The sequence below is a fragment of the Corvus hawaiiensis genome, chromosome 4, assembly GCF_020740725.1.
Source record: "Corvus hawaiiensis isolate bCorHaw1 chromosome 4, bCorHaw1.pri.cur, whole genome shotgun sequence".
In the NCBI taxonomy this organism is placed as follows: Eukaryota; Metazoa; Chordata; class Aves; order Passeriformes; family Corvidae; genus Corvus; species Corvus hawaiiensis.
In genome coordinates, this window is record NC_063216.1 from 41,252,541 (window position 1) to 41,267,182 (window position 14,642).

The 14,642-nt window shown below is 38.4% G+C and overlaps 1 protein-coding gene across 9 annotated transcripts in view; it reads right to left on the reverse strand.

The window, feature by feature from the left end:
- NAV3 (neuron navigator 3) overlaps positions 1 to 14,642 on the reverse strand; it is a 531,757-nt gene that overhangs the window by 182,907 nt on the left and 334,208 nt on the right. For all 9 annotated transcript variants that reach the window (XM_048300218.1, XM_048300219.1, XM_048300217.1 and 6 more), the window contains 2 exons: positions 1,995 to 2,112; positions 1,224 to 1,276 (listed from right to left, as the gene is read on the reverse strand). In XM_048300218.1, the coding sequence (XP_048156175.1) occupies positions 1,224 to 1,276; positions 1,995 to 2,112 (171 nt within the window). The remainder of the gene's footprint in view (positions 1 to 1,223; positions 1,277 to 1,994; positions 2,113 to 14,642) is intronic.

The following is a 14,642-nucleotide window of genomic DNA, read 5'->3' on the forward strand; positions in this document are numbered from 1 at the left end:
GTAGAGAGTGATTATCTCTTGATCTGTGAGTGTAATATTAGAGTTCCACGCTGGAGTTCCCAAAGTTCTCAGCCAGAGCCACTAGGTGCTGCTGTAATATGAGTAAGTAAAATAATAACTATTATTAAGGAAATTATGTACATTCTTTCTATTGACTGTTTCAAAAAGTCTGAAAGTCAGAGAAAATCTTATTCTAAACCTGCACATTTTTTGAACAGTAAGAACCAAAAGACCCCATTATTAACTTCACTAGTACTCAAGAACTTTCCCCTTAACTCTTGACACTTTGCAAAGAAAAGCTGCACCTTCCACCATTAAAAAATGCACTGAACAAATGCATTTTCTTTTCTATTTTGTTTCCATTTTTAAACCCAGTTTCAGCAGTTTGCTATTATGCAAGCTCATCCAAATCACTATACTGCAAAATCCTTGCCAGCTACACAACCATGCACCTTATTTATATATTATTTGAATGCGAACAGAAAGGCAAAGACCTCAGCATGGGAAAGTATGACTTGAATTGCAAATGATTCAATAAATGTATGGTGATTTTACTGAGGCTCAGATTTTGTGTCTGTCACTTTCACAGTCTTCTAAGGAGGTATCATCTTATGTGGTAGTTGACTAGCCACAAACACAGTAGAAGATTAATAAGACTCCATATGAATCACAGTCACTAAATGCTTCTTGTCTGAGAGTATTAAAAAGTCTTTAGACAGCTGCCAGCTATAGCTCAGAGAGCTATATGACTAAAGTGCTATTTCTGAAAGTCTTGGAGTCAGTTCATCTAGCTGGACTTCACAGTGGACAATCCAAAAGGCTATTTATATTTAAAAACAATTTGGCAAGTGTTGTTCATCAAACCAGTTTTCCAGACACAAAGACTCCACTTAATAATTTATTCTTGGATTTACTGCCCTTAAAATGAAGCTAAATGAAATTATTTGGATCATCAGAAGAACAGGTCTGATAAGGCAGTTCTGGATTAATTAGAAGTGATGAAATTTTGCTGTCAAGTTATCTCAAGATCCAAAGTTAGCACAGAAACAAAGTGAAAAACACTAAGAATGTGTGGAAAAAAGTATCAGGAACACTGTACAAGAATTAGAACTTTATGGTAAAATTGGGACAGAATATTCATATTTTATATAAATCCATATTAAAAAGCATTTTAGGAAGGTGCAGCGGTGCCAACACAAACTAAAAATGTATTTTATTCTTACCATTTGAGACTGGCTCCGTGGACAGCCATTGATATCTTCAACCTTTTCATTTGCTAAACAAAAACAGTGAGGGGAAAAGCAAAAGTAAACAATGAGATAAAACTTTCCTTTCCAACCCCTGGTCAAAAGAAAAAAAAAGAAAAGGAAAGAAAAAAACCAAACCCAGAAACCTAAAAATCAAAACAGGAAAAAAAAATCCGAAAAAAAGCAGAAAAGGCACAGCAATAAAATGCAGAGGGTTTTGTTGACAGAGAGCTCCTTTCTAAGTACAGCTCAGTCATACAGTAACAACACTCTTGTTAGCAGCAGTTGCTTCCATATGCCAAATCATGCAAAGGGGGAAGTGCGAAGGAGGTCGCTGCTAATTCTTCAGCCCCTGCAAAATAACTGCTGACATGAAATCTTCCACAATTGTCTTTGCAGGGTCAGGATACAGTTTCAAGGAATCCCAGAAAGTATGAGCCACTCCAGCTAACAAAATGCACACATGGGAGACATATGGTTTAATGGAGCATTCATTTCTGACAATTCAAAGTGTGTAAGATACAGTTCTGGCCATTTAAAGTATGGTTAAACAGCAACTTCCAAACATGCTCACATAAACATATTTTTTAATTAAGACAAGGATGAACCACACATATCAGAGACATATGGACCCAGTCAAATTGTATTATTCAGGGTTCATCTTATTGTTAAATACATTCAGCTTGAATTATATATTCCCCCATGCAAGGAGTTAGCTCGCAGTGCTTCCCTCAGCCCTGGTCTTACCGATGATCTGGATGATTTCTGCTAGCAGAACTCCATCCGCAATGTCCTGTTGCAAATCCTTGATCAACCGCTTGTGGCCAGATTTTGCTAGGTAGTGGTTAGCCCAGTCAGTGTAAATCTGCAGAGCAGAGCAGGAGGGCAAGGGGAAGAAGGGGAAGAGAGGAAAAAAGACAATAAAAAGTCTTAAAACAAATGTTGGCTTACATAGCAGAACTATTCTGGAACACATTCCCATTTAAGAAGTCAGCACCAAGGGAAACAATTTTAATGTGTTTTTTGACTTTTTTTTTTCCCCCCCTAACGGCCATGCCCCTCCCCCTGCCATCCTCTGTTTTATTTTAGCTTCAAATGATTCAGGCTGTTTCATGAGGGTTCAAACTTGCTGTGACCGAGCAAAATTCCCCTTATGACTGTAAAGGAAACTCCTGTCATAAATCAATCACATCTACCACAATTCCACCTCCCACCACACTTCTACCTCCATGCATGCCCCGCCAACAATGTTCATACTCTGGGGCTGTCTAAGAGAAAGTGATAGCAGAGACATGTGCCTGTGTTTGGCTAAGGATTAATTGGGATGTTGCTGGTGTTCCTGCGCCCAGTGATGCCTCTGTAACACTTATGCAGTAATCACTGTGTTCCACTGCCCAGGGACAGGTCGTTTGCCCCCTTGCCTGCACTTCAAAGTGCTTTAATGTGCACAGAGGAGACTGAGAGCACCAGATGCACAGTATCACTGGGATTAGAGTATATATATTCTGGAAATATGCTGTGCCCTTTCTTTGCCTAAAGAGGATTGGGAAATGGTGAGATTGAGCAGCACCAAACACTTAGCAACAAAAAATGGCAGTTATCAACAAAAGGTTGAAAAGGACCAGCTGAATGACATCCTCCAAAATAAGGGAGGAGAGGAGCGTGAAGAGAGAGGTGGAAGGCATTTCATAAGGTGCATATGTACACAGAGTATTTGGTAACACCCCCAGCACACACACAAGCAGAACCAGGTTCACTTAAGGCGGGAGAAAAGGAATAGACACCTTCCCCTTTACACTGAAGGAGAGTGCCCCCCAAGAGCTTCTCACACCGTACTGGGGTGTCCCAGCAAGAAGAGGGAGCCCATGCTAATGGAGATTGGCAGGGGGTGTCACACAGCAGGAGGGTATCCGTGGCCCTTGGCAGCCAACCCTGGCTCCCTTTTGCAGGGTGTCTGTGACCTCTTTCCTCACTCCAGAAAACAGGACTTGTATAGAACCTCCCAAACCTCCCACTGTCGTGGGATGATACCACTGAGAGAAAGCACATATGAATTACAGCACCACCATGTGAGTAAATAAAATAACTAAGAGTTGTTCTCTGCTGAGAATATTGTTTGAAAATGTTGAAACTGCACCTTTTTCATAAAAAAAAAAAACAACTTACTTTATAAACATCCTTTTATCTAACCTCATAGACCCTTGGGAGAGGAAGGGGTCAGAATCCCATTTTGTGAAGAGAGAAACAGAGGCCAAAGCCATTTACTTGCTTATTTCATCAAGGAAATCTGTGGCAGAGCCAGGGTGGGAAAACAGATGCAATTCCCAGCCCAGAGCCTAACCCAGAGAACTGCCATCTGCTTTTCACCCTACAAAAGTATCACTACTTAGTCCATGTTCACCTGCTAAGGACTCCTTCGCTACCTGAGTACCTTTGCCACAGATTTTCAACCTCTTTATTGAAAGAGAGAAAAATAAAACTTGTTTGGTCTACTCTATTTCTTCCCATATTCTTGCAGGTGGATCACCAGTTGATTTGCCACAGCTTTCTTGATAGCTTTAGAACTTTAAATAACTCCACAGAATTAAACTGTGGAAGTGGATTCACCCTCCCATAGTCAAAGGATGCTACTGTTAAATGGGGCCCTTCATCTCCCTGCTACACTCAGAAGTCCACTTGAGTCCCCTGTGTTTTCACTGATTTCATATTCTTTTTTCCCTATTACAGCTGAATAACATAAAAGGCTCCATTAAAATGTTTTATTTTAAAGCAAACTGTAGCTAAGAAAGTGTTTCTTCAACTGTATAATCATATAGAGTGAAATGTGGGGTCTCTATAAAGATTGTATGAACACATATTTAAAATAATATGAAACCATGATGATAAAAGACATACCACACCCATATCATCATATATTCCCTACTACTACTATTTCAACTTCAGTCATTCTTTTAAAGTAATGTTTCAAAAATACTCTCTATTAATACAAGCAGAACTATTTTCTGTATTCCAATGAAACTGATCCACTGGAACATACAAAATTTAATACCACTAGTATTATTTTAGGTTAGTTTCATATTACAAATAAAAATACCAGGCATTTCCTTTTTCATTTGTCACACCCTCACATAATCGGGTGTATCAGTCCTAATTCTGACTACAATTTGAACTATCCTCCCACCAAGCAGACAAGGACATTTCAGTACAGCAGCTGCTTTACAAGTGTCTAGTATTCAAAGAATGGACTTCACCAATCCATCCACCCCCTTCATAATTCTCTTTTCTCATTAATTTAAAAGTGATAAGCATAAAGAATGCAAACAGTGTTTTGTAAGCAAAGGCTGATTATCCACACCATACCACATTTTTTCTGATGGTCAGCATTTGATAGTCATGCAATGGTACAAAAACAGTACTGGGAGGAGGTGGTGTTAAAAAAGGAGTCTTTTCACTTCAGATGTATTCTAAAAACATCAGGAAGGCAAAGATTTATTGATGGAGACAATATAGCAAACCAACACCCAATTGGCAACGGAATGTCCCATTTTATTTCCTCTCTTTCTGAGGAAATACCACTTGCTTCTGTTTCCCCCCTTCCCCATAGGATGCCTTTCTCATTCATCTCATTCTTCTGGGGACCCAATTGGTCAGGAGTCTTGTAAAAAATGAAAAGCATGTAGGTAGACACATGAAATTGCAAGAATGCACACATGCCACTATAATCTTTTTACATTAAATTCTCTGATGTAAATATAATGAGAAATAGACTCCCCCCTTCACAGCTTTTAAGTATCAATGCATCTTGTAAGTTTTATCTTTAAATCCTTGGGAAAATGTAAAGCTCCAGTGTGCATCATTCACAATACTCAGCTATCAAAGGAGAAAACTCAGAACAGAAGATAAAAAATCAGTAACTTCATGCAAGTCTGCCTTTTATGAGAGCTCCCCTTCCACTGGATGCAGAGTAGCTCTAAGGAGGAGCTGTGCATGCTCCCCCTCTTAGAACTAGCAATAGATCATGACATCTTGCATTAATTGTGCAGCAGTGTTTCCCCAAAATCCTCTTATGTTGGATTTTTCTATAATGAGGCTGTTTCAGAGAGAAACACAGACATGAGAGTTAGTTGTTGCAACACTTCCTCCCCTCTTCACTGCTCCAGTAACCCTGCGCTACAGCCACACACTGGGCCGGGTTGCTGACTTACTCATTTCCTCCCCAGGCTTCCTCTCCTACCACCCTGCTTTACAGGCACGTCTGACCGGGAGGGTTCCGCTGCAGCGCTGGATGTGAGTGCTGGCAGCGGCCGGGACAGCCGCTGGTACCTGCCAGGCAGAGCACCGGGCTCAGCAGCGCGATAACGGAGCAGACCTGACGCTGTGTTTGTGTGGTCCGAGCCCCCTGCCAAGCCTGGTGATTGAACTGCTCGCAACACGGAACGGGATTCAGCAGGACAATCCGAGCCCGGGCACAGGCTGCTCATGTTAACGGCGGTTTCCCCCAGCATTCCTCAACTGCTCGTCATGCTAACCTTCAACGGAGTAGAGGAAATCAACCCTGATACCCAAATATAGTTATGAACTTCACCTCGATACTTCACATGTAGCTGTAAGGAGAACAGTAGAGCTGCTTGGCAGGATCCGTAATGAAGCATAACACTTGGTAATGCGGTAGCTTAATGAAGTGAAAAAGAGAGAGGATCTCACAGGTTACTGCCTTTTTAGAAAATGTTTAACCATAAATCATGTAATACACTTCAGGCAGTGATATAAAGCATCCTCTGTAAAACTAATGCAGAAATGTTACTGAGCACAATCAATGCCAAGTGGGAAATGTCAGATGGGTTTCAGAAGTGCAGTCAGCTTAACACAATAATAATGCATGACACTTTGTCAGTGTCTTTAACTGGATCAGCTCAACATGCTTTCCAGACATAAATGAGATCACCCCTTCTATTTATTATTACTGTAGATTTGAGGAAACTGAGGCATAAAGGCTGCTTTTTGATGTGGCTCACTCAAGGGCAAACAGCTGGGAATACATCCCAGGTATGCTGAGTTTAAAATAATTTCTCCTCTGAGCTTTTTTATCAGGTAGTTTTATAAAAATGCTTGGTGGGAAAATGCATATTCCAAGAATTTGGATCCTTCTTGATATTTTTTTTTTTTTTGTTTGCTACAGAATATAGAATCTCAGCTCTGAAAATGGTCTCCTGTTGCTACTGAGAAGATGGCTTTCCATATGCCTCTGTCACTCCCTTATGTGCCAGTGCTGCTGCTGAGGGAGAACAGCAGTTGCTGCCAATTGAGGTACACTAAGACCATGACAGATTTCCATGCCATTTAGGAGCATAAGTTAATTTTCAAAAATATTTCAGTATTTTTCCACTAAAAGAAAAAGATATGTGGAATTAACAGACAGAATCCAGTTCTCATCACTTGTCCTTTGAAATATTCTGTAGGAGACAACTGCATCCTCATTCATTAGTGTGGCAGACTTGAAATGCTGTCCTCCAATGCTCACTATCATGAGCATCTTTGGGGGTGAGGAGGCTTTTTAAGAACTCCATTTCCCAAAAGGAATCTGTAGGTAACAGCAAGCTTCTCACAGATTTTTCTCTAGTGTTTATCTTGTGACAAACAAGAGTTTGAGAAATGGAAAGAATATTTATCTATTAAAAAATAAAAAATGTTGCTAGCAGTTTACCTGGGTTGCAATATTTCACAGCAATACACAGTGCTACTTCTTGGCAGAGCAGGAGTCTGTCTTTTATTTTATGTTTGGATTATATCAATGCATTTCATAATTTTTTTTTTCTTCACAAAAAATGGACTACAGGAATATGAAACTATTAAATAGCCCCAAGACTAGAATTTTAACAGTCAGCCAAAGTGGAAATATGCAACTGTTAACTTAATAAAAGGGTTACATGACTTTCTAGTGTAATGTTTTCACTCTACTTCAAATGTGGATAGTTGACAGCACTTAAGAGCTTTTCACCCGTGGACACTTTTTCAAATTGCACTTGAAAAAGACAAGATTGATGAGTTGTTTCTGTTTTTCTCCAGTATGCTACAAAGTGGGCTGCAAGGGCTGTGTATCTATTTCTTGGGAGGTTTTCCAGTGTGTGGCCTACCCTGGATGCTGAATACCCAACAGAGCCGACGTAACAGTCCCAGAGTCCCTGTGAAGAGGATTTGCCAGAGGAGAGGGCATGACCACAACTTTATTTCAACTTAGCTATTCTTGGCTAATAAATTGTGGGTAGCAAAGCACGTGTTGGAGTGTCCCTGAAGCAGTTTGTATTTATAAAGAGAAGCTGGGTAACACATTGATTATTGTTAGAACAGGGTGAGGAAACCAGATTGCAAAGAGATGCCTTTCTCCTTCCCACTGCCTATACATTAAGGAAAACTCAACTTGAAAGCAGGATCTAACCTTTTAAATATTTTCTTATTGAAGGTTATGCCTCTGGGATGCAAAAGAATAATTTATTAGTTTCAGTCCTCCACTTAGCAAGTAAAAAGGCTAACTTTGAAAACAATGGTTCACATTTAGACTGCCATAAGAGACAGATCAACCATTCAATTTATGTCTTGATTTAATTGCCTATAGAAAATACTCTGAAATTCATTTGCTATGAAGTAAATCTAGGGTCTGGGGGGGTGGCACTTTTTGTAACATTAAGCAAATTACGTGAGAAAGAAAAATATTTACACAATTAAAAATATATAGCCATAAAATGAAACTAGAATGACTTAGTTTATAGGCAAGATGGAAACCAATGCACTTTATTTAACAAAATGAAATGAGTATGAAATGACATTCCACAAATGCTGCTTCTGAATCCCACTGAGCAAATGAGAACAATTATGAGTTAAGGAATAGAAACCACTTAGAGGCATACATGCCAATTAACCAAAATGTCAGAATCCCTGTAGTACAATTCTATTTTGTAAATAGCAGCATATATCCATCAACACTACTCAGAAGTTTACAGATAAAAACACAATTAAACAAAACTCCACTAATCCCAGCTAAGAAAATTAGTAGAAACAATACTCTTCAACAATCACTGGCAAACTTTAGATGACTTACCCAACTTTAAGGGGGCTGTTTTATATTTCCAAGTTTCACTTAGAGTTTGTGATCTAATCACTGAAGTAACATTAGTACTGGTTTACTGTGTTCCCTTTCTACTCATTTCTTCCCAAATCCCAACTCAGAATTAATCTAACATGTATGTTTGAGGCCAGTACTCACCAATGGCACAGGGGCAATACTTTTGATGCTTCTGTGCCAGATGGACGGTAACAGTATAAGCTTCTTTGAATGTATATTTGTGTGTGTGTGTGTATTTGTGTGCAAGGTTCACTGAGTAATTTGTATATTGGCCCAGATAAAAATCCAACTCTTTATAGAATAAATTCACTTTTTCATACTTTGAAAAGAATCATACTGATTTGCTGGACAGTTTAATCATATAGTTCTGTTTATTGGCTTCAGCCTAGTGCAATAGCAATAAAATGCCACTGGAAGGAGCCAGATATTCGTCCTGAAGCTGCAGGGACCCTGAACAGGCAGCTGCTTCTCTACAGGCTTGTGCTGTGGGGAAGGAGTTTTTGTCAAGGGAGCAACAGCACCCCAGTTATTAACATTGGCATCAAGCTTCCTGAATTATCAGGAGACAATATTAAGTGCCACCCACACAAAACAATCCTCCAAAGCAGTCAACCTTGAGACTTTCTGATATAAATACACCATATATTTGTTCATACAACTTTGGAACTATTTCTTAGATATAGATATGGATAAAATATATAGATATCGATATATATCTATATATGTGTGTGTTTATATATGTATAATCTTTAAAGTAAATTTCAACATCCATTTAGTGAAAATACAATAAAATAAAGGATCTATTATTCAATGCAGCTTTTACATAAAACATTGATTTAAACTAGTATCTCAGATAATTTTATTACAGTAAGGAAGACCAGGATTACCCCATGGGCATAAGTGTTACATCTAGAGACACCACTAAGAAGGTTTCAACATTTTAGTTCCGATAAGGAGTGTGATTCTAAAGGCAGCCTCCTGTCACTTGGGCTCTCTCAAAGGTCACCTTCCTATGGAAAAAAAAAAAAGAAAAAGAAAGATGTGCTTGAAGAAAGCCATGCTTCTAATTTTCTGGGTATCCAGGATAGTAGAGGCCCCATTTGTGTGAATCTTGTGTCTCATAAATGTCTTGTTAGTGCCAGGATAAGTTTCATGACCAGTCCTGTATTCACTTTAATAAAGAAACCCACAGTATGCAGAGTTAAGTTTCCTGTAAGGGGAAAAATTAACTGAATTTGAACAGGTTTCCTTTACAGCTCACCAGTATAACAAAACAGATGAATGGAGAAGACTTCTACAGCCTCAGTAGAAACATGAAATAATTTTGAGCACAAAACCATTATTGCTTTGTTGATTCATTTTTTGTTCACAAGCAAAAAGCCACTCTTGCTATCAAACAGACCATTCCTGGGTGAACACCTGCCTCTGCAAATCAGCAACGGGGCTCCTCACATGGAGCTGAGAAGATTCCACTGTGAAACTACTCCATATTTTCCATCAAAGCTCATTTTAAGGATTTATAACTTGGACAGGGAGATTCTTTCCACACTACAATTTGGCATTAAAGAACTTGGCCCAGGGATCAAAATAACTCTCTTTGCCAGCACTTCTTTTTAAGTGTGGAAGGCAAATTTCTGATACATAAAAATGCAAAAATATTAAGACATACATTTGTTCTCTTCTTGTGAGAAAACAGTAGCAGATAAGATTGTAACTAACTTTAGAGTCTTCAGCACTTTTTGAGGCTTAGAAAACTAATTTAAATTGTCTAATTTCCTCTCATCTTGAAGAATAGTTTTACAAATCAAACTAAACAACATACACTGCTTTCTGAGCTACATATTTTATAACAAGATGTTTTAATTCCTGGTTAATTTCTCTCTGTGCTTTGATGTTTAAAAGTTGTTTTTCACCAACTCTACGATTTTAATATCAGTAATGGTCTTGTGCATATTTAGAACACCACTGAGGTGCTCTAGGTAACACAACAATATTAAGTAAGCTAATGATTTCAAGTGGTGTGATCTGAGACTTTTACCGTTATTAACCTCTAGTAAAACAGGTCTTGGTGCGAGAGTTGTAATGATCATGTGTGCAACTGCTTTGCCTTTTGCTACCTATCTGAACTTAGGAAAATGAAATCTTGTTTACACAGATGACAGCCTATACTTACACTTCTTCAGTCAAGAAATGCAGTGTTTCAAGGACTTGAAAGACTAAAAATGCAGCTTGGTACAATTGGGATACCACTTCAGGACATTTCCTTTTTTTCCTTTGATCACCATTGAAAGTACTGCCCATAATAAATACCTGCCCATTCGGATTATAATAATACTTAAATTTACCATCATCCAGCACAATTAATTTTACGTGTGAAGCAGATTCTGTCAGTTGATATTCTTAAACAATAAAGAGAAGAAAATAATCTTATCATAGTTACGACAACAGAAGACTTTTCATCCCAAATGGGAATCAATGTTACAATCTTTCTCATTTCTTAATGAAAGAAATATACATATACACCTTCTGTAACACAACCAGATTTGGAAGGATCATACAATGGAAAGAAAAAGGTTCTAGATTCCTACTAAAAATGTTCTGAACACCCTTTATTTCTATCATAAAAGGTGCCTAAATGCCTCTAGGGAATGCTTGGGCTACACATCACATGAGAAGAGGCAGTGTCTCACAGAGTTTGTGACCTGGGGGTTTTCATTCACTGTTCAATCTGCAGTCTCCCACCCATGTCTTCTACCAGATTTTGATTCTTCTACACCCTTTTATAGGACCACAGCACCCCCCAAAATAGCCCCAAAGATTTGTGATTCATGATTCACAATTTTTTCACACGATTCACCTTTGAAGACAATGAAACTCCCTTCTTTTATGACACAAAATGGTGCTTTTGTGTTTGAGGTTTGTTCTCTGGGTCCTCATGACTGCCCATACACAGGGCCCTCTTCCTCAAGGGACTGCTTTCCACATCTGCAACTCTTCATTCACTGTCCTATATTTTCTTTTAAAATACACATTCTGGTGATACTGTGTCTCTTGGATGACAGACTAGAAATGAAGGATAAAGATTGACTAACTCACTTTAAAGGGCCACTGCCTGTAAATTTAATTAAATCCGTATCTTCCACCTCCCACACAATCACCCCTTGGGACTAAAGGCTTCTGTAAAGGATTAGGAAGGGGATACTCTCATTGCAGCCACACCACTATACAGAAAATAATTCAAGATTTGGGAAGTTGTGAGCAGGAAGCAGATGAGGAAGAAAGGGACTCACTGAAAACACAAACAAATAACTCTGTTGGCTAGAGATTATAGCATTCATTTTGGACAGAAGTGATTGTGCTCCAGCCGTTCCTTCCAAGAGCCTTTCTGTATTTGGTTCTACTAATGTAAGTAAGAAACAAAAATGATCCAGTAAAAGAAGCATCATGCCTCCTCTCAAATGAGTCCCTAATGCAGCTGCCTACCACCTTGTGTCCCATCCCATGTCAGGCTCAGTTGTTTTCTGGGACTGTGGTGCTGTACGGCACTAATGGCACCAGTAGGTCGCTCCTCAGGTAGCTCTGAGAAGGCTGGCATTTCAGGACAGCCCACAGAGCTGTTTAATCATTCACAGGCATATGGAGTATTATTTTGGGGACTTCTGTTGACACTCCTCCATTTAGTCTACTTTTTTAGAACAAGAAAAAAATTTTTTCTGACCTTTCCCATTAACCTCCTAACTCTCTGATAACATAAGAAAAAAGATAAATTAAACATGCTATCTTTTTTTTTTTTTAATTGAAAAAGGAAATACTTATTGCTGATGAATAATAAATATTTCATTCCGAAACACTGGCAAGCGTTAGAGCTTTTTCCCCAGCTGTAAATTTTGTTAAAGTAGGCAGGTGCTTATTTCACCTGCCCTTTAAATAAACCTTGCTGGCAAGGTACTTTACTCTGTGAAGCCAACGCAGCTTCTGAGCATTCTCAGAGGTACAATTTCATGTCTGTACAGATCCTTAATGTAAAAACCTGGAATGGCTATGGACGGAACATGAACACTGCCAAAATAGACAGCTGCTGAGTGGGAGTTCTGAGGATGAGAATGATAGATATAGACACCTAAAATGCAAGTGAGATAGGTCATAGGAACAAAAATTCTTTGGGGGAGGAGGGAAGGTCGTATTTCAGGAATTACTGTACAAAGGATATCCTTTGTTAAAAGTCCAACCATTTCCTACATTACTTAGTGCATAAGTATGGAACAGAATAGTCCTTAAAGCAAGTTTTTCCTTAAATTCTTACAGTTGTTCTTGAAGGTCCTTTATAACAGAGGATTGCATTTTTTTAATAGCACTTGCTGAATGTCTCTCATTTGATGTAAATGTAAGGACAAATGCTTTGGAGGAACTTCCTGAGACTATGAAGAACCCTAATGCTTTTTTTTTTTTTTTTTTTTTTTAAGAATTTATGCATTTGGGAGCTTCAACTTGGAGTGGAAAGTGAAGTTTAAAATTTTATGAAACTGGTATACCTCTCAAGTTGTTCAGTCCCACAGAGAGGCTTCTCAAACTTTGCACCAGATGGCTTTGCTCTCACCTTCCCTGGACAGTTTAATGTTACTCCACTATCAGGAATAAAATCCTATACTTACACCAGTGTTTCATTTTATGTTACTGTCATTATCTTGTTGCAGGTTATAATGGTATTGGCATTATCTGCCTAATAATTACTCTTGAGTCACAGCAGTAAAACTCTTTTAAGTCTCAAGCTCTGATCTAGAGTCTGCTGAACTACTTATGCTTCATCTGTGTCTCTTTGCCCGAAAAAAGATGTTCCATACATTAAAAAAGAATGAAAGTGGACAAATGGGTTCTCTAATTTGTGGTTTTACAGTAAAAAAAATCCCATCTCAGATAGATAGATTAAATGCACCTCTCCATAATTTATATATATATATATCTATCTAATTTATTGTGTAGATGAATGTACTGTATTCCTTCAACTTCTAATCCACAGAAGCATTCTCTTATAAACAACTGTTTATACCACAGTGCAAAATAGGTGACTTTGTTACACGTCAAACAAGCTTGCAGGATTTGAATCCCAAAGGAACACTCTAAAATGTCTGAAAATACCGCAGTAAAAGATTGTATTTTAGCGTACAAATTATAAAGTGTCTTGTACTGTAGGCCATTAAAAAATATTACATTCTAAAAATGGCATTTAAAATGCTCACAGTGATATTCAGAGGTACAACACATTTCTGTAAATAATTAAGAACAATATATTTCAATTAATTGTGTCAGCATGCTCCAAATTCCAATCACACAACAGCCACAGTGGTACAGAGGGCACAAGACAATACTTCATAATCAGCCTTAAGATGATATTCAACCAACAAAGTACCCATAAACTAAGGAACCCATCTGAATGTACCTGATGCAAAGAAAAGGTATTTTAAAAACAATAGCATGCACAGGTATTTGCATATTGTCCATTCTTTGCAAAACAAATATTTACAAGTTTATTGGGTATTCCAGTTTATATGAGAGGTTCACGCATGTCCTTCAGCAGTTACTAGGTAAAACTTTTTTTAAAAAAGCACAAAACCAGAAAACCTACAGTGCACATTAGGATGGATTGACCCTGAAGACACAGGAAGAAAGCCAAGAATTGAGATGATTTCTTAAATCCACAGGTAGATAGTATGATTATCATCTAATGGTTTTAGCTATATATATTCCAGTCCTTGAATATACACTATATAAGCAGAGTTCCCAAAGAATCTAACAACTAAATGAACAGCAAAATCATGTGAAGAGAGGCAACAAAAATCAGGGAAGGCATGATGTTGAAGCACAACCTGTAGAGTTGTGTAAATCCTCATCTATGTACACATCCCTCTTGGTGCCCTTCATGGGAACAGGCAGTGCAAACACCTCAAAGTACCTATGGCTTGCTCAGTTTCTTACGTTGTTTTTTCAACTAACCAGACCATCTGACTTTGGCACAAGTGAACCTTTTTTTGTGGAAAGCTGTCAGAATCAGCATTTGCAGGGAAACCCAAACACTTTTAAACAAACTTCGTGTATTTATTCACTTAAAGTCAGGAGGCAGAACAAAGGCTTAAAGCAACAAACAGAGTTAGGTTTTTCCCCCCACTGCCTGTTTTCAATGTTCCTTGAAAGCATTTAAAAAGTCACTTTACTCTGCTCTCTGTTCCTGGCTGGAAGGAGCTGGCGTCTTTTCTCCTGTCACTCTGACTGTGGAGTAT